Source organism: Silene latifolia, chromosome 1 (genome assembly GCF_048544455.1).
Source record: "Silene latifolia isolate original U9 population chromosome 1, ASM4854445v1, whole genome shotgun sequence".
Taxonomy (NCBI): domain Eukaryota; kingdom Viridiplantae; phylum Streptophyta; class Magnoliopsida; order Caryophyllales; family Caryophyllaceae; genus Silene; species Silene latifolia.
Genome location: NC_133526.1, coordinates 151311713 through 151332792, shown reverse-complemented (window position 1 = coordinate 151332792; position 21080 = coordinate 151311713). Strand labels below are relative to the sequence as shown.

The following is a 21080-nucleotide window of genomic DNA, read 5'->3' as shown; positions in this document are numbered from 1 at the left end:
AAATCAAAAAGTAGCGCATGTGCTACACACAGAGATAAGTAGCACCAATAAAAAGTCCAAGTAAAGAAAATAAGCAACGAATAAAGTTCCGGCTCATCAAACTCAAAATCTAATATAAAATATTAGCAAGAATGCTCATCGCTCTTCAAGTGATCATCAGAAGGAAGGAGATGGGGTGCTTCATCCATCATAGGAGCCTCCTCAAAATTTTTGATGAGCTCCTCTCTAAAAATCTCGGCCTCCAAGGCATCCAATTCAGCTTCTACGTCAACATCGTCATCAAAGCTATAAACCGGCTCAGGAGGAGGCTCATCTCCATATATCAACTTCTCTATCTCATCCACCTCCGTGCTCCATGATCCTGAAGCAACAGCAAGGACGTCGGCCTGATTCCTATCCAAACATAAAGCAAGGGAATCATGAATAGATGGATCAACAACATTAAGCATATAACATGAAGCTATTGAATGGGACGCTTGAAAGCGTTATCAAGAACAAATTTAATAGTGTCATCCCCAACCCTTAGGGTCAAAATACCATCTCTAACATCTATGAGTGCTCCCGTAGTGTGAAGGAACGGCCTACCAAGAATAATAGGTACTTGGGAGTCTTCGGCCATATCCATAACAATGAAATCAACTGGAATAAAATACTTCCCTACTCTAACTGGCACATCTTCTAAGACACCTGTAGGGCTCTTTAAAGACCTGTCAGCCATTTGTAAGGTCATATTAGTAACACGGAGTTGACCCATATTGAACGTTATGCATATAGAATACGGCATGACACTAACACTAGCCCCTAAATCGCAAAGGGCTTTATCTATAGCTATACTACCAATATGACAAGGAATAGAAAAACTCCTTGGATCCTTTAGCTTTGGTGGTGAGTTAGCTTGCAATGCGGCTGCACACTCCTGAGTGAATGCCACCGTCTCAACTTCATCAAATGACCGCTTCTTGTACAAGAACTCCTTTAAAAACTTAGCATACGCCAACACTTGAGTGACCAATTCAGTAAATGGCATACTTACTTGAAGATTCTTTACTACCTCCATGAACCTCCTGAACTGTTGTTCAAGCTTAAATTTTTGTTGTCGGTGTGGAAAAGGTAGTTGAATTTTAATCGGCTCAGCTTCTTTTGCTATAATAGTTGTTTTAGAAGCACCGTCGTCAGTTACGAGGTGTACTCGATCGAGTCCAGTGGTCACTCGATCAAGGACCCTATTTTCTTCCAATGTCGTAGCTGAAATACGAGAAAAATTAACTTCTGGGGGGTGTACTCGATCGAGCCCACACGGTTTTCTGCGTTTTTTTGCTTTTCTCTTATCCCATGTTTTATCCTTACAATTTTCCTTCTCGTCACTACTTAGCTCAAGATTACCCGATCCCTTAGGATGCATATAAGGGTCCTCATATTCATCAATGGGCATCTCTGGACTTTGGCAAGTGGTACCGCTCCTCAGTGAAATAGCATTAACTTGTTCATGTGCTTGCTTACCTTGAGGAGGAAGATTGTCGGGCTGTTTTGAGGGGTTTTGAACCGCCAATTGAGCAAATTTAATATCCAACATCTTGTTATGAGCTATAAGTTCATAAATTTGAGCCTTTTGCTTTTGTTAAATCATCAAAGTCTGATGCAACAAAGCTTTCATCTCAGCCATGTCATTACTTGGAACTTGTGGAGGAGGTTGCATCTGCTGGAAACCTCCTTAATTCTGTCGAACAAAATTCCCTTGTGGTTGATTACCACGATTTTGGGGAATGATATATGCATTATGTTGCGGGGATTGATTAAATACATTCTGACCTCTTACAAGGAAGAAGTTAGAATAGGGAGTACCTTGCTTGAAAGACTGAAAAGTATGAACCTGTTCAATTGTACTCATACATCTGGCCGCAGTGTGACCATCAATCCCACATCTCTCACAGGAGACTTCTTGTTGAATCATAGCATGAACCGTTTCTTGCTTATTACCCAAAGACTGAGATTACTTTAACTCGGCTATCTGAGCAGTTAAGGCCTCTAGCTGTGCCGCGACAACATTATCCGAACCACCTCCTCTCTTACTACCTCTGAGGTTACCATACTCAGCAGCGTGGGTAGCTATCTGATCAATCAATTTCCATGCATTATCATCATTAGTATTGTCCTGGAATCTCCCATTAGCTGAAGAATCTAGCAAAGCTCTATGATCGTCATACAACCCATTGTAAAACTAGTTGCAAAGAAACCACTTCTGAAAACCATGATGAGGAACTGAACGAACTAGTCTCTTAAAACGAACCCATGCCTCATTAAAATCTTCAATGGGACCTTGCTTGAAGCTAGTGATTTGACTTCTCAAGGTATTGGTTTTCTGTGGCAGAAAGTATCTCTTATAGAATGCAAGAGCTAGGGTATTCCAGTCAGTGACCCCATGATCCTCCATATCTAGATCACGGAGCCATTCGGCCACGCCATCTCTCAAGGAAAAAGGAAAGAGAACCTGCTTCACCTGATCTTGAGTTACTCCTACAGTCAGTGTAATGGAGCAACAATAATCAGTAAACTTCTCCATATGCTTGGCAGGATCCTCATTAGCTCCTCCCTCAAACAAGTTTCGTTCCACCAAATTGATGTAAGATGGACGAATCTCAAAAGTGCCTTTATCAGTAGTAGGGAGCTTGAATCCTTTTGATAAGGTTATTTCAGTCGTTTGGCCTTAATCATAGTAAACCTAAATTACTACTAACTAATAGCTAGCGGTAAGAAGGGTCGAATCCACAGGGAGGCGAGGTAATTATTCTAATTTGTTAATATTTAAAGTGTCTTAAAGTAACCAATTTTATGGCGGTTTTGATTGATTTGATTTCTAACAACTAATAGCAATGTAAATAAAAGATGAGTTCAAATATATTAAAAGAGTCTAGGGATCGGGTTGACTAGGTACTCATCAAAGGGTAAGGTTTAATTCATTGATTGAGCAATTTATATTGTTGAAAGTCATATGATCGGTCGATTCTAATATGTCTTTTTAGATCAAAACTTAACATGCAATCGCTATTATTAAGTCGGTCTAATTCATTATCGTGGCCCATACTAGTCTTAACCCTGTCGGTGATAATCCTAGTTTATGCAAGACTAATTAATTAATTCTGATTAGTAATCAACTAATTAGAAGTAGAACAATAATTGAACAACAATTGAAAGCAATTTAACAATCAATTCATTAATAACCCTTTTCTAACAACCTAGATCCCCTTTCACCCTAGATAATAGATTTAGCTACTCATATTAATAAAAATAACAACAATAAGATTAATGAATAACATGATTAAAAGCATAAAGGATGAACAAGTAATTGAATTAATAATTAAAGAAAGATTAGAACAATACCGTAATGAAGAAAAATAGATCTGATACGAATAATGTAAACTAATCTAAAGTATTCTAAGAGAGTTTCTAGAGTAGTTCTACTAAACTTACAGAAAATAAAGCGTAAAAAACCTAGGGTACAGTATTAGGTATTTATAATAAAACATAACCGACTTAAGAAAAATTGTGGAAATTATAGAAACAATGGTTCCTCGATCGAGCCTTAAGCTACTCGATCGAGTCACCACTTCCTCGATCGAGCCCATGCTCAGTTGATCGAGGAATCACTCTGTTTTCTGCTCCTTTCTTCGTGTTGTCTTCTTAACTTCTCTTCCTTCATTCTTATGGTTTCCCGTGCCATGCTTCGTGTATTCCTTCATGCCTACTCCGCGATGCCCATTTCATTCCTTTTCTTCTCAAATGCATCATTCCTGCATTAAACATCAAATAGCGGAAGTATCATCGTTTTAACATAAAAGGCATGTAAATAATATAAATTAGCACGAAAACCGTATCAAAAGCAATTAAGGGGAGGCATAAATATGCTTATAATTATGACTCATCAAACTCCCCCAAACCATCTCTTTGCTTGTCCTCAAGCAAAGCATCACACAATTACAAAAGGCAATCATACAAATGGCGAATAAACAACTCAGAGCTAATGTTGATGCGCATACAAATCTCAAGCTATCCATATCTGTAACAAAGCAATGACCAAAGTTTACTGATACGTGCATGTTATAGAGCCTTTTTAAGTCTTATATGCACGTATTTCTATGCAATTCCTGTAGTTTTATACAACGAAATGCCCCGAATAGTCTACTTTGGTTCATTTGGCTTTAATTGCAGGAATGAATCTGGCTTTTTGCTCAGACTTTGGTTCCACGTTGCTTGTTCTCTCTATTTTCCGGATCTTTTACTAGTATAATCTTTCTTTACTCCCTTCCTATTTAATTTAATTCTCTTTTGCACAACTTTATATCATGTTTGTCATTGCTTTATTCATTGTTCTTATTTTATTTACATTTATGCGTAGCTAATTCTTTAATGTTAGGATTATGGGAGCCATGATAGTAAAACGATGATCCTTTAATCAGTTTAGGAGGTTTTTTTGTGAGAATTATTTGATAGCAATATAATTGTAATTATTAGGTTAAATGCATGTAACTGAAGTAGTTAAATTGGTTAAATTCAGACCTAGATCGGAAGATTGGAATGAACAGACCTGTTATGAACAATAGACTACTATAATGAGGGCAGAAGCTAAGTTAGTAGTATTGTAGGGCGGATAGCGGACCGGAAGGACCTTCCCACTACTCTTCTCACATCAGACCTACTGACCTTACCTTTACCTGATTTGCGTAATATCATGGTGAACCGACATCCTGGCATCTCTCTTTCTATTTTATCTCAATCCTTCTCACTCTTGCCTTTTTAATTATTTTTACTTTTATTGCTCATTAGTTTAGAAAACAACTCAAACCCCCGTTTTGTGACTTTAGACAGACCGAATAACAAGTAGATACTAACCGTCTCCCTGCAGATACGATACCCGACTTACCTCTGTTGTATTAGTTAGAGCCGGTTGGTTTTATTTTTGATAGGGTTGCGACAGCCGTGTTAAATTTTGACGCCGTTGCCGGGGAGGCAACTATTTTATTTACTTGTTTCATTTTAGTCTGTCTTTAGCCTCAGGGAATTTATTCCTTGAGGCAGTGCTTATCTTTTCTTCTAGTTTTATTTTGATAGGTCCTACAAGTCCTACCTAGACAGGATTCTAGGAGAAAGATAATCAAAGGGAAGGCTTGAGTACCTTTGATTCTTCTACCAAGATGTCTAGCGTCTCCAGATTATAGCACAATTTGAAGCTTAGAATGCAAGATCTGACAAGCTGGAGAATAGACAATCTTGGGGTGGTCCACCCCAGTTCCATACTATGGCACAACAGGTGGTCTACTGTGAGAGATGCTGCGGGGCAAAATGCTGTTATTTGTTTGGCAGAGAACGACGAAGTCTATGCGTTTAGGCAGCGTAGACAAGCTAGTCATTCCTTTGCATATGTGCCGCCACATCCGTTTCAGCAACGAGGCTATCAGAAGCCTCCATTTGTTTGGCCGCCGCAACAACAAACTCCTCCTCCTGCTAAAAAGAATGAAGAGATTGCTGAATTAAAGTCATCGGTGAAGACACTTGCACTTCAAGTGCAAGAATATGATAAATCTAGAGAGGCTCATTTCAAGGAATTTGAGTCTCAAATAGCTCAATTAGCTGCCAAGTTGGATTTTAGGCACTCAGAGACGGTATATGTTATCTGTACCGAAAGCGGTCTTTCCTATGAAGGACCTGAGTTACCTATTGACGATGATGATATGTATGACTCAGAATTCGAAGATTTAGATGAAAACGAAGCATCATACGAAGACTTTTGCACTGTACAGCAACAAAAATTCGACCGAACAGCCTACAACGTTCGATCGAATGACCTATATGAGGAAGAGCTTGATCGAACAGAATTTAATACTCGATCGAACAGTTTGTATGAGGAAGAACTCGATCAAACACCCTACACTGTTCGATCGAGCACTGCTGAGGAAGAAGACCTCGATCGAACAGTCAGCATTGTTCGATCGAGTAGTTTTGGCGAGGAAACATCTCGATCGAGTACAATTCCTTCTCGATCGAATTTAGTAGCTATGGACAGCGTTGATTCATCACTTACGCCCATTCCGGGTGACGGTAAGAAGGTAATTGAAGACCAATCCTATCTAACTGGAGGTAATGTCATTCCTTCTGTCGAACCTGATGGGATTCCTTCTATTCCTTTCGTTAAATCATATACTGTTGTTGATTTGACGCCTCCACCCCAGTTTTGGAGCAAGTTGGAGGAATATCGTCTTGTTCCTTCTTATACAGGTCTTGACAGGTTAGAAGACCCGGGAGGAGGATTTGAAGATTCTATCCCTCATAAGAAAAGGGCGTGGGATAAGGCCAAGAAAGGTGGTGGCGTGGTTGATGTTGTACAGAGTCGATGTTCTTCCAATGCTGTGTAGTGGCGACCAAGAGTAAAAATCATGGATGCTGAAGGGACTTCATTTAGTCAGAAGCCTTGTTGTGGGCCATTGATTTACGTGGGTGGATGAAGAAAAGAAGGTCGAGCTGGGACCTATCTGAAACTAGCGCTGACCGGAAGGCAACCCGGAGTTTTAAAACTTTTAAGTTGATTTTCAAACATTTTGATTTTTGTTGGACATGTAATTTTGGTTTTCAGACATAGACTGGAACGGTTAAACTTGTTTCTCAGTTCTATGGACGTTTATTGTGTGTTTGCAGGTGCCTCAGTTGGAGCCTAGGTATTCGTGCATAGACAACCACTCGATTGAGTACTTTATGTTCTCGATCGAGCGCCCTAGGATGAAGACTTCTCGATCGAGTGACTTTATTCCCTCGATCGATCACTTTCGCGGCCGTTTCTACTCGATCGAGTACTTTTCTCCCTCGATCGAGTATGTTGTTTTGATTCGCTTCCAATGACGTTGTTATGAAGCTGTTTGCAACCTCCCATGTTGCTGGCTGGTTTGGGGAGATCCCTACTTCGCGTGTTCTTGTAAGTTTTCCGACGCTTCTTTTTTCTTTTCAGTTTGCATTTCCTTTCCCTATTTTTGGGTACAATGAGGGCATTGTACGGTTTAGTTTGGGAGGTATATGCATCCATATCTGTGTCTGCATGCTGTTTTTATTGCATTTATGTTGTCACGTTTAATTTTTGTAAGCATTGTCTTTTATTTCAAAAAAATTAAAAATTTAAAAAATTAGAAAATTTCAAAAAATTAGAAAAATATTCACGTTTATTTTTGCATATAGGTTGAGTCGGAACGGTAGATTTCAATGATGAAATTGCATTACTTTTAGTCTTTTTGCTTAAGCCTTGCATTAAATTAATATCATTTAGTTTTGTCTTTTTGCATATCTACGAGTTAATGTTTAAATTTAGCTGAACAAATAGACTTGACCTAAAATTTTGGCAACCTACTCATATTTTCTAAGATTTAGAGCCTTAAAACTGGTGTCATTTATGACCAGTTCATCTAGGATTGAGAGTAGTACTCCTTGCATAGCATGTATCATTAATTTGCACATATATGAAATTCAATTGCTTTTTACCTACATACATTTGGGTTAGTGATTGGTGTCACATGCAGGGAGGTTGATACCTGTCGATGTGAGTATCAAAAATAATATTTATAATTTCCAAACTACAACTAGCAAGCGGTAGTAAGGGTCGATCCGCAGGGAGGTAGGGAGTTCTAATTGTCTTAATTTTAGTCTAAGATTGGGGGTTTTTGCTTGAATTATATCTAAGTCTAAATGCAAAAATAAATAAGCAAGCAATAAGAAATGGGTGTAAACAAATGATAAAAAGGAGCTAAGATGGTCGGTTCACTATAGCTATGATGGCACATAATCCTAGGTAAGTCCGAAATACAGTCGTATAGGATGGGTATAACATGTCCTCTCGGTCCAAGTTAACTAGTAGCTCCTTTCGGCCTATGCTACTAGTCCCTAGGTCTCACTAATACTAGCTCTCGCCCTGAAAAGTGATTCCTAAAGCCTAAATTACTTATCTTTCGATCTTAGCAATTTAGTCGTCTTAATTCATTAATTAATGCCCTCCCTTATCTCTCGATCTACGGGTTGGTCAAAACTAAGCATCTAACAAGTCTCCTCTCGGTCTCATTGTTAAATATTGCACTTAACGAATCAAACGATGCTAATCAGACACGGGTCTGGTCGATCGACCAACTACCTCAGTCGACCGACCAGTTAAGCCAGTCGATCGACCATGCCCTAATTCGGGGTCACCTGTTCTACGCCATCTACGCTATAGCTCCCCTACATCTTAGCAAAGGGTACTTAGCTACTCATGTGAATGATAATAACAACAACGAATTTGATAAAAACTATAAAGGAAAACATGATTAAAAGCAATAATAACGCAATAAAGCAATTAAGGTTTCAGGATCTAATTAGCAATTTCTAGACTAAATAAAACAAATAAAGGTAAACTGTAAATTAAAGAACAAGAATTACTGCAGACTAGGAAAGATAAATAAGATCCGGAAGCAATGAACTTTATTAAGAATGCTAAAACTATGAATGTAAAGTATCGAATTTATTGTAAACTAATAAATTCTAGATGGAACTGAATGATAATCAATACTAGATATCCCCCAATGATAAACTGAGGTTACGTTATAAAGGAAATTAACGTAACTTATTCCTAAACCCTAATTACAAGTGGGCTTCGGAATTCTAGTTTTAATTTGCGCGTCAGAGTCGTGGGGTGCTCGATCGACCACTGAGACCAGTCGATCGACTGCCCCTCTTTCTCGAGACTTGCATTCAAAGCATCTGGCAATCTATAGACCATGTAGGTCAGTCTATAGACCAAGTTAGCTGGTAATCCGCTTCTGAACTCTCGCAAATATATCTTTCAGGCCTTGCTACGCGCACCCAGTTCATTTCCCGAGCATCTACTCCATGTCAAATGCAATGCTAAGTACTCAGGGACGGATTTAGCTCAATATCTACTCATTTCCACAATAATCTGCAATATTACATGAAAATACGAAAGTAGACGAAATGGGGCAAATAGTAGAACAAACTACACAAATGAGCTCTGAAATGCGTGTAAAATAAGGTGTAAAACATCATATAAATGACACGCATCAAACTTCCCCAAACCAAACTCTTGCTTGTCCCCAAGCAAGAACTAGACTCGATCCTAGGACCTAATGGAACGCGTTCCCTCTCAGAGTGAAATGCAATTATAAAGCCTAAACCAATTTAATGCACAACTAACAATCAATTAGCGAAGTGAATCATGCAAACGAGTTATGTAGTCGTTAAAAACTGCTGAACCGTAAACTATAGAGACTTATCATTTCGGACTCTCACGGGTCGCTCAAATCACACAATGAATACAGGTGAGTATATGTAAAGATAGAAAGAAGTAAATGTAATGACTCTCACCTAACTACGACCTATAAGAACATGCCTGCAGTCTAACATGAAAAGGATCTCTACAACCGTACATATGCATTCCAACCAAACAAATGACCATGACACATGCCGAGGTAAGTATGGATACGTGAGGTAATAGGTAAGAAGGGTCTAAGATAAATTTGGATATGAGGAGTTAAATCCAAACTAGTAACTACAGATCCAAGTTACGGGAACATCCCAACTTCAAACTCAAGATCAATCGATACAAAACGGTGCCAATTAGAAGCACAAATCTCACAATTTCCACAATTAGTCAACTCCCCATAAGATACAAATACAACATGGGAGCAAAAATCGCCATTTAATAAAGACTTTGAATTATGCGATTTTGATTTTTTTCTTTTTTTTCTTTCAGTGCACGCTCGATCGACCCATGAATCCAGTCGACCGACCAAAGGTCGAACTTTGCTTTTCATTTTTCTTTTCTCTTTTTTTTTTTTCAAATCTATTTTTTTTTGTTTTTTCTTTCTTTCTTTCCTCCTTTCCAACATTCCACCAACCTTCTCATAAAGAGCAATATAGCAAAAATGCAATAAACACATTCCCACAACTACCAATACTAGCTCGAACAAGGTAGGCTAAATATAGTATGTAGCTTATGGGACAAAAGGGCAATTTGGCTATATGAGGTTTATGGGTAAAATGAGAAAAGGGGACCTCTACCACATGTGTCAACAAACCACAAACCGAATGCATACAGGTATTAAGTAGACCAAGTTTATGCTTATGCAAATTAATGTAACATGCCTTATAAGGAGTAACTACTCACATCCTAAATGAACTGGTCATGAATGACACCAGTTATAGGCTCTAAACCTCAAAAAATGATGTAGTTTGCAAAAAATCTACGTCAAGTCTCAAGATTCAGCGAATAAATTAACGAAAACTCGTAGACTATGCATATGTGATTCTACTAATAACATGTCAAGCACGGCTTAGGCATAAACAGCTGAAAACCCAATGTCATCATTGAAATACTACCGTTCCGACTAGACCTACATGCTAAAATAAACGTGAAATTTTTGTATTTTTGAAATTTTTTAATTTTTTTAATTTTCTGTATATAAGAGGAAAATAAACAACAATGCAAGACAAAAATGTAAACGTGAATGCAAAACAGAATGAATGCAATGCAAAACCCTTCCCCAAACCAAATCACACAATGTCCCCATTGTGCGAAATCATATAAGAAAGATAAGCAAAGGAAATTGGGATTTGGCGGAATTATAACTAAAATTAACATAAAAGAAGGACCCGGAAACTCACAAGACTTTAAGTGCAGCAGGAAACCTCCCCAAACCAGCGTGAGCTAGGAGGTTTCAGTAGCCAGCAGTGCTACCATAGGTACCTGAAAATAAACAAAAGTACCGTGCGTAATTCCGAGAAAACAATTTACGAAACGCAAAATTATGTGCAAAGTAAGAAAACAGAAGAAAACAGAAATGAATCGGAGAATAAAGTGGAGAAAAGACTCCCTCAACTCCGCAAATCGACTAAACACAGCAGGGGAATGGTCGTGAACAGGTACAGCAGCGAAGGCGGTCGATCGACTATAGCAGCCAGTCGATCGACCAGGGTGACAGGAACAGAAGCCCCTGGAGTCGCGACACAGTCGATCGACCACACAAGCCAGTCGATCGACTGAGATACCTGCTGTATGTTTCTGATTTCTTCGAATTAGCTCAAGAAATTAAGCTAATATGGTCTATGAACCTGCAAATACACATAATAACGCGCCCAAAATTGCATGAAAACCCAAAGTGATCTAAAGTCTTTAAATCCTAAGCAAACTTATTAAAGCGAAGTCTCGCGCAAACCAAAGCAATAAAAAGTCTTAAAAAAAATGCAATAAAAGTGCCTAAAACTTATGAAATGAAAAGTGTTCATCCGCGAAAAATGCGGAAAATCTTCGACCATGGCTTCTGGCTACACGAGGTACCCTCCACGGTGCTCAACCTCTTAGCACTCCAATCTACCACATTATCCGACGGGTCAACATCAGAAGCATCTTCCCACACTTGGACATCCTCATCAGTCTCAAGCTCCAAGTCTGAAACTGTAACTCGAACTGGCACCTTCTTGGGCTCCTCATCTGACTCCTCATCCGTGCCATAGCTAAGACATCCTAGACCGCCTCTTTGAACGATTGGCTCCTTCACAGCTGGAGCAATGAACGACTCTTCTTTCTCCAAACCATTTCCTGCAATATCCAAAACAAAAGAATTGTCCTCCAATTTGCTCACAATCTGGGGCGGAGGTGTCACAACAGGAATAGGTACAGGTACTAAAGTAGGCATATCAGAAAGCACAAAATAAGATTTCTTTTCAGAAATCACATTACAAGTAACTGGCCACATAGAGTCTTTCTTCCTAGGGGATTGGGCAAACATAATAGAGTGCTTCTCTACCTTAAAGGTCAAAGTTCTTTCCCCCACATCAATTATGTGGGAAATATCGGTATACTTCATCAAGAAATTCGGATTATAACAAAATTATAATTATGAAATTACGAGTCATAAACGAAATTGCATAAACAAAATTATAGAGATTAGATTTAACCTTCGGTCCTAGCAATTTGGCCTAAGAACAAATACTGAGATCGATATTCTCCTAATCGTTGCACCCAAAATGCTTTGAGAAATGCCTCTCCTTTTGCTAGAATGAGATCCCTAATTTCTAATGATTTTAGGGTTTTTATTTGTGATGTGAGAATTAGGTCAAAAAGAAGTTAGGAAAAATAATCCTCTCCTATCCCTCTTAAACCGTCCAAATGGAGAGAATTGGGGAAGATATTTTTCTTCCTCTTTTTCTCCTTTTTCGGTTTCACCAACCACCAAAAATAAGGAGAAAATCTTCTTATTTTTGGTTGTTCTCAAAATGTATAAAATGTGTATTATTTTTCAATTGTCATTTGTGTCGTCATGTATTAATAAATCCACACACAACAGTTTGTAGTCGATTTATTAATACCGGTCTGTCAACATTTATTATGACAATTTCGCATAATATATACATTAACTATATATATAACATATTTATAATTTGCTAATTAAATATAACCGTTTACGTTTAATTACGAATTAACATCTTAATTCGTTTAAGCTAACATTATATACATTAATTAAATATAACAGTTTATATTCAATTTACGAATTAACAATTAATTCGTCTCAGCTAATATTATTTAATTGTATTAAATAATCGTCTCATCATCACATTGACTAACTTTTTAGTCAAATACATGGACTAACCTTTTAGTCATACTAGTTGTTGTATCGCGCGCGATACCCCAAGATATTTAAACCGTCTTAGTTTGGTTTCTTTATTAGTTTGGCTTCTTTAGTGTGCTTGCGGTGTAGGGTGTATAATAGCGCTATCGAACGAAGTACAACTATATATTCAGCGAGAGTGAGAAAATTTGGACGTCCTTTGCCATTTTATGATTGAGTGGGGTTTGTATAAAGTAGCTGCAGTTTTAGGGACAAAGATCGTCTTAGAGCCAAAAAAAAAACTCCAGGATAACCTAAAGAAGTCACGTCACTGCGCCCAATCAAAGACAATCTACCCTTAGGGTGTGTTTGGATTGAAGAATTTTGAGGGAAAAGAAAGGGAGGGAGAGTAGGGAATTTAGAATCCCTTGTTTGGATAGCAAATGAGGGTGGATGAAAATGGAGGGGGAGAGATTTGGAGGGATCCAATTCCCTCCTCCAGCATAATCAAAATCTCTCTATAATAGGCAAGATTTGGAGGAAAATTGTATCTAAACAACCACACTCCATTCCCCCTCCCCTTCTCTTCTCTCCCTTTCCCTTCCCTCCTTTCCCGTCCCCTCCCTTTCCCTCCACTTTTGTTATCCAAACACACCCTTACTCAAAGTCAAAAGAAACCAGTTAAATACCACATCAAAGTTGATAGCAAAGAACAAGAAGATGAAAAATAGTGTTTTACATAGCCATTTTCAAATTCAAATCCTTCATTGCTCCAAATGAATTACCCACTTTTTTTTTCCTTTCCCAGCAATGCAGTACCATATGTGTGTACAATTTCAAACACTCCCATGGAGCAGCCCGAATCTGTAGTACAATTTCACACTCTTGTAAGTAACCCTGAAACTCGAATGAGACAAATGTATTGAAAAGCCGGAAAGAAAGAAGCACACTAATAAGCAAGCAATTAAACTCAAATGACACAAACTCGAGAGACGGGTCAATAAGTGACCCATTTTACAAGTGTCATTTCATCTCTATTTGAACTGTCGCCATAAACTTTTACAAATGTTACCATTTTTGTCGAATATGTGACCACTTCGGTTAAAAACATACAATTTTATTCATCTCTAAGTTCATGTGACCATACGTCCATACGAGAGTACAATGTTACTATTTAACATACTATGATTTGATTTTAAGGTGGTCACATTTTTTTTTAACCATTTGTATTCATATATGTTATCATTTTAAGACTAAGGTGGATATATTAAAAGTTATTACATTTTCAGACCAATGTCGTCACATCCAATAGCCAAAATTCAATATTACCTTAGACCATTCACTATCTAAACTACTAAAAATTCTAAAATTCCATGAACATGAACTTGCAACTCTACTCTCTCATATCCAATGTTTTGACGCATACCCACCAAACCATATCAATAGAAAAACAAATTTAACAGGTATTGAAATTTTTTAACATGGAAATGAATAAGTTAAATCCCCTATACACACACACCCTTACTCCCACGAAACTAAAATATACATTTATCAACTTCATTAAGCCAAATACAATGTGATACAGAACATAGCACAACAATTAAGAACTGAATTGTATCACTTTTTAATCTAATGGGGAAACAAACTAATAAACAAAAGCTGAAACCTTTGCATAGTGAAAGTCTAGTGATGGACCTTACACAATTTATCAATTAAACCTAATGTGAAATTATTTCAAATACTTTTCCATTTACAATTAAGAAACAAACAAAGATAAATAAATAAACATTCAAAGGCAAGCAACTCTTATCTTAAATGATGTTTACCTTAGGGATTGGGCTCACTTTCAGAATTAGAGTCATCAGAATCATCCTCGGAGCTACTGCTAGCTGCTATCTTCGGTTGCTTTTTTCTCGGCCATGTCAATCTTAACTATTCATTCCTTGGCTTTGAGAGCTAACAACGTTTTCCTCTTTCTCTGAGAACATTTTTGTATTCATACTCTTCTAGTATCATCACCTATTTTCAAAATAGTCGGTGTATTGCACAGCTAAAACACAGACAACAAAACAAATCATACTTGGGAATTCAAAGATCCACTCTCGAAGATAAGACGAACCAGGAAAAAGAAGATAGAAAGTACTCACAAGAAACATAGGTCAAAAATAACAAATGAAGCTTCAATACATTCATCGCCTGTTTAGCATGTTGTCCATGCAAATCAATGGTCACGGAGTTTTCTATTCCCTTGTTCCTGCAAAATATCGCATCAGCTCATAGAAAAAAATCCACCAAAAATAATATAGGAAATAAATAGTCCATCGTTGTTGATGAAGCTACCTAGCTTTAAATATCTCCATGCTTGCTTGCCTTTTCATCTACTTATTGAACCTTTTTGTTGTACAGTTTACCCTAGCCAAAACAAAATAACTAATTTGTAGAAACGTCGTAGGAGAGAATATTTACATAAGAGAACATGAAATAATGACTCATGGTAGGGAGGGATTCAACCACTTACTGGGAGGGATTGTACCCATGACTACACCATCTAAGTTAGTAGTGACAGTTTCCCACCATTTTCCAAGAAAAAATATTTCATTGAATAAGCTCTCAATGGCATAAAAGGATGGGGTAAATAATGAGTGACAATAATGGATACCAGTGAACTTCACAAAACGATTCAAGGTAGCTAACATTGATGTGTAATTGTGTACTGTGTAGTAAATCCGGACAATATTGGATGAAATATTAATATGCTCGATGAACATACTAATGATACGGACAAAAAAAGGAAAAACAAGACACGAAGATATTTGATTAAAAGAAACGTTCAGAATTTTTTGTAAGTCAGTAGTGGAAGGATCTCGGAAACCAAGCATTTTCTCAAGCCTATTCTTTCACATGAGAAATCATTCGTGGTGACAAAATGGCTACAGTAAAAAAAATAAGAGCGCCATATTTCTTAAGCTCACAGTTCAAAGAATCCAAAGATTAAAAAGCACTCATCAATTCGTAAAACGCAAACATCAATTCCCTGTTAGATTCCTGAAACGGTTTAAATGCAATCGTTATTTTCCAAAATCTAAAAGTTCTTAGACCCTCCGTAAGAATATCAACACCCTTGAAACCTAAACCAAAAATCTATAACGTGCCCAAGATCTTATAATCCGCCTCTGTGCCCTTTACATTATTGGTCAAGCAAATAATAAAGACAGACAACTTAATTCTGTTAAATTTCATTTTTTAACCCAATTTGGTTAAATGTGTGTGATAGACATCCATTTTATCACGCTAACAAAAGTTTACAATCAATAATCAAACATCACTAAAGTGTCCTTAATTCCTTATTGTATAAATACAGAGCGACAGAGGCATATTCCCCAAATTAGCCATTACCTAATCGATAAAAAACAAACTTTAATCACTACCTAATAGCCAGATGTGATACATGATTACATGCACCAATAAAGTAAATCTTAATGATAAAATTAGACTAAAGTACATCTCACTGATAAAATTAGACCCAAGTTAAACTCTTAGCTGCTGCAAAAATCTTAAAACTTCACATTTCATATCAAAACAATCGAAACTAATGAACGCAATAATAAGAAATCACATGTTTCATAGATAAATTCAAGTAGCTTTACTATTAAACCTTCTGTCATCCTCTTGTCATTTCCACACTCTTATTTCTACTCCTATTTCTGCTATTCATTCGGTCATTGATGTCAAAATCCTGAAAGCATGGCAGACTTTGTTGCGCCAAAAATAATCTAATCATTTTGTACTTCAAACAAAGGAAGATAGACTCATTATTCTCTAGCCGCCATGACACGGTTAACTCTTCTGTCCCAGTTAATTTCAACATCGAACCGTATAAAAAACACAAAAATGAAAGAAATCACGAGGAAAAAAAACACGTAATAAAAAGAAAACAAACTGGCGCGAGTCTCCTCCTTGGTGAGCTTAAAAATAGGGACAGGATGACGAAAGAGGCAATACAGAACCCAGAGACATACCCATATTCATCTCTTTGCAGCTGGTCGGTACCCCATACCAGCGATTTAAGGATACAAGCAATGGATTCTTCCTGAAAGCTAGATGGGAGTTAGTTTAATAAGGTGATGCGTTTTTGGGTTTCTTCGGGTTTTGTGCTGTATTTTGATAACTTATACCTAACCCTCATTACTTTTCTAATTTGTGGCTTATCTTCTTCCTTACATCCCGTTCCTTCTTTCCGTGGGTCTGTCCCCTTCCATTTTCTCTTCTCTTTCCTCAAGCATACACACACCCCTCCGCCTTTCCCCTTGATTCAACAATAGCCACTTTCCCTGTTACTTGCTTCCTCGACCATACATACACCTTTACCTTTACCTTGTCTTTGCTAAGTTTAGTGAGACATTGAGTAGGCCTAAAGCCAACAAAGCTAATAATATTGGACAACAAAGAATAAAATATACACTTCGCCGAAATGTAGGCCCAAAGCATTAACTGAAACCTCTTCAGCACCTCGCATATCCAGACGGTGATGATATTAAGTACTGAGCCATATTTGCAATTTTCGGTCTTCAAAAAATGCTACAAAATTCAACCATTTAGTTTTGATAAGTTCTAAGCAAACAACAAGAACGGTAGAATATCACCATCAACAGTTCAGTCCTTGAACCCATTCAGCAGATTGACATACAAAATGCGAACTCACAATAAGTAATCAGAAGAGGTTGATAGGTATGTTACTTCTCTGTTTTCCAAGGTAATTTCTAAGTTTAATCTATTCCAGAGAAGGTCGTACAAGCATAGGTGCTCTATTAAATTTCCCAATTAGCATCTCTTTGACATACTATACCTCATTCCCTACTTCAATAATATGGAATTAGCTTTATAATTGGTAATCTCTTAAACACAACCGACAGCTACGAAGGAATTGTCAAAAGAGTTCATTAATTTGTCATAAGAGTGCCGACACTTATGAAGCACAAACTATACCTATATCCGGAAGGGAAAAAAGGATTTTAAACCAACAAAACTAACATGTTAAGCACAAACTACACCCATGGTTAGAAATGGAATTATGTCAAGTAAACAACTATCAAGTTCCGTCCTTTTATATGGGCCGCATTACATTACAAAACCTTTTGATGGGCTGGCCCTTAAACCAATTTAGTCATATAAATAGTTCGGCCAGGTAAAACGATTTCAAACCAACAAAACTAACATGTTAACTTAAAGAAAGTCAGCTTAAAAACAATTGAAGCACACAAAGTGTGATGAAGCATTAAAAGAATACAAAGACATACCCCACAATTAGGTTGTCCTCTTTGAGGTAGCTCGCTTTCACTTTCATCACTCTACATAACACATCATCTCATAAACCTACATACAAATAACACCATATTCACAAATCCAGATGAAGAAAATCTACCTGAAATCATAGTAGATTGTTGTAAAACGACCTGGTTAGGCTTAAGCTTTGAATATAAAGCATAGTAGCACGATCCATCCATATTAGGCTACACTCGATTCCTCATCTCTTCTCTACCTTGTGACATGAAAACTCAAGCTGGTTGAATGCTAGTATGAGTCTACTGTCTAGGAAACTAACTCTAGATTGTTTATCTATTATGAATCTGTAGTCAGAACCTAGGATCCTTATTTATCTCTTATTTATGATTTCTGTAGCAACAATTCACTAAAAACTAGATCGAAATTAATGAAATCACACCAAATTGACGAAATTAAATTAAAACATGGAAGAATAGATAACATCAAACCTTAGAACACCAAGAGTAAAAAATCCTAACACAAACCAAAAACAAAATTGAGGAATGGATAGATAAATTGATGTTGTCGTTGCGGCATTGTCCTCAGCCCGTCGATGACTACAGTGACTTGACAATCACTATAATGTACTAACTCAAACTGAAATCAGATTAAAAAAAAGTCACATACCCTGATTCTAGTATTCGTCCTGAGAGCATCAGTATATCCAAGTTTAACATCATCTCAGCGTATTGCCTCTGATCTCTCCTATCACCTTAAAACAGGATCGCTAATTATAAAGCTTTCCGGTTTTCTTTTACCCATGTATTAATCAAAAATCTCATGAAGCTCATAAAAACTCAACTTATAGGCAGAAAATAAGAGTAAATAAAAACTCAAATCACAAAGATTTAAAAATCATTTACCCACTTACCCTATTCATGACTTTATTTGAATACTTTGTAGTCGTTGAATTTGATTTGTACCGTCGTCATCCAAATCCTAACTCAAATCAAAGGTATATAGGGCAAAGCGTGTGATCAATGGCTAACAATGATAGAAAATTGATGAAATGAGAGATGATGTAGGTGGGAAGAGAACTTGAGAGAAATGAGGATGATCGTATAACTGTGTAAGGTGTGGAGCAGCCAAAGAGATGTTGAAACGTGGCAATGATAGCTGGCAAAAGGAAGATATCTTCTTAACTTTAGGAAGCTATTGGGCTGAATAGAGCAATTGGGCCACTCCCTTGAATCCACGCCTATCAAGTCCGGTATCTTAAGCCCGCACCAAAGTCAAGCAAAGTCAACCAATAAAGCACTATTCATTAAGAATAGTAACATCCCTTACTCATATTTTAGTAAGGTGTATAGATAAGGCATCAATGTGATTACATTTTCATATAATCACATCTCTCAAACACATCCTTTAGGTGTGACTTTTAGGGATCAGTTGATCACCGTCATCAGTATGATAATAACGTCAAACTTCTAGCAAGCCAACCGTTATTAGTAAACGTTAATCAACTGATAAAATACTAAGTATACCCTGTGAACCTATAAGAGATTTATAAACGTTATCACACTAATTGTGGAGGACACTAGCTCCAACAATCTCCCACTTGTCCTCACAAGTGTATGTGCGATAACCGATTCTCATATCCTTAATTTCTCCCACTCAATGTAAAACAATTTGCAAAATCCGTATTCACAAAGGTCGTATTTTACAAGTGATCAATATCAAAAGTGGTTTTCCCGACTAGAGAGTAACTTAACTGATAAACGAATCATCATTCGAGCATGGTCATGAATTTCAGTTACAACTCCTCGAGTGGCCCTGAGAAATGTCTAAACCTGATAAAGGTTGGATATTTTCTTCAACTCGAATCCTGCAGATATAAGCACAGTATGAAATGACCCGGAAAAAAAATCTGCTTAGCCTCCTGTTACGGTCAACCATGAGAAAGAAACCAAAGTCACCCAAAAACTGCCTTAATCTCAAGAGACAGTCGATAGTCAAAAGAATCGACTCTAGCAACACAATGGACGTCCAATCCATGACCTGGCACCGAATATTTTTAAACATTTAGGACTCTATTACGTTGTCACAATTATCCTACGAGGTATCGTTATAACTCGCATCTGTGATCAATCAGCCAACTGTTTGACTTATGGCTCGTTGAACCCATCATCAATCAACTCCACAATATAATAGCCAGAGTTATCAGCTCATGTAGGCGATTACGGACCAAAACAAATATAATGTAATTCAGTTCACTTTGTGGCGTTCAATGTTGTCGTACAATCCACATGAAAAACAAAATATGAAATAATACGATGAAGTTATAAATAGCATATGAAAAATAAAATGTATCGAATTCATAATCAACTACTACAACTTAGGAATACGTTTAATTCCCATGGAAATAACGTGCCCTTCATGCTTATCATATTTCAATGGTTTAGTGAGAGGGTCCGCGAGGTTGTCATCCGAAGCAATCTTGTCAATCACTATCTCCTCTTGCTCCACGTAATCACGGATCAGGTGAGCCTTCCGATGTACATGTCTAGACTTGTTGTTAGACTTAGGCTCCTTGGCCTGGAAGATGGCACCTCTATTGTCACAATAGATGGTGATTGGGTCATTCGAACTAGGAACTATGGTTAGTCCTTGTAAGAATTGATGCATCCATATAGCTTCCTTTGCTGCTTCTAAAGCGGCATAGTACTCGGATTCAGTAGTAGAATCTGCTACAACTTCCTGTTTGGAAATTTTCCAGCTGACCGCCGCACCATTAAGAGTAAAAACGAATCCAAACTGAGATTTCGAATCATCTCGATCCGTTTAGAAGCTAGCATCTGCGTAACCAATTGCACATAGCTTAGTATCTCCTCCATAAGTCAATGCCCAATCCTTAGTCCTCCGTAGGTACTTAAGGATGTTTTTAACAGCCATCCAGTGTGTTTCACCTGGATTGCGTTGGTACCGACTCGTCATACTCAATGCATATGCCATGTCTAGACGTGTGCATATCATGGCATACATGATTGATCCTATGGGTGATGCATAAGGAACACGACTCATGCGTTCGATCCCTTTCGGTGTCGTGGGTGATTGAGACTTGCTCAAATGCATCCCAGAAGTCATTGGAAGGTTCCCCTTCTTGGAGTTGGTCATGCTGAACCTTTCAAG

General features: G+C 37.5%; 1 protein-coding gene across 15 annotated transcripts; it reads right to left on the bottom strand.

Moving 5' to 3' along the window:
* Positions 1–11190: 11190 nt before the first annotated feature.
* LOC141610550 (uncharacterized) lies at positions 11191–19071 on the bottom strand. 15 transcript variants are annotated; one of them, XM_074428744.1, is made up of 9 exons: positions 18823–19071; positions 18579–18663; positions 18052–18168; positions 17927–17977; positions 15148–17207; positions 14970–15041; positions 14777–14883; positions 14456–14679; positions 11191–13493 (listed from the first exon to the last, which is right to left on the bottom strand). In XM_074428744.1, exon 9 carries the CDS (start codon positions 11886–11888, stop codon positions 11304–11306), a length of 585 nt encoding a protein of 194 aa, XP_074284845.1. In that variant the 5' UTR covers positions 11889–13493; positions 14456–14679; positions 14777–14883; positions 14970–15041; positions 15148–17207; positions 17927–17977; positions 18052–18168; positions 18579–18663; positions 18823–19071; the 3' UTR covers positions 11191–11303. The 15 variants fall into 15 exon arrangements, with proteins under 15 accessions (XP_074284845.1, XP_074284868.1, XP_074284853.1 ...); XM_074428767.1 differs by having other exon boundaries at positions 17139–17207; XM_074428752.1 differs by having other exon boundaries at positions 18052–18164.
* Positions 19072–21080: the final 2009 nt, after the last annotated feature.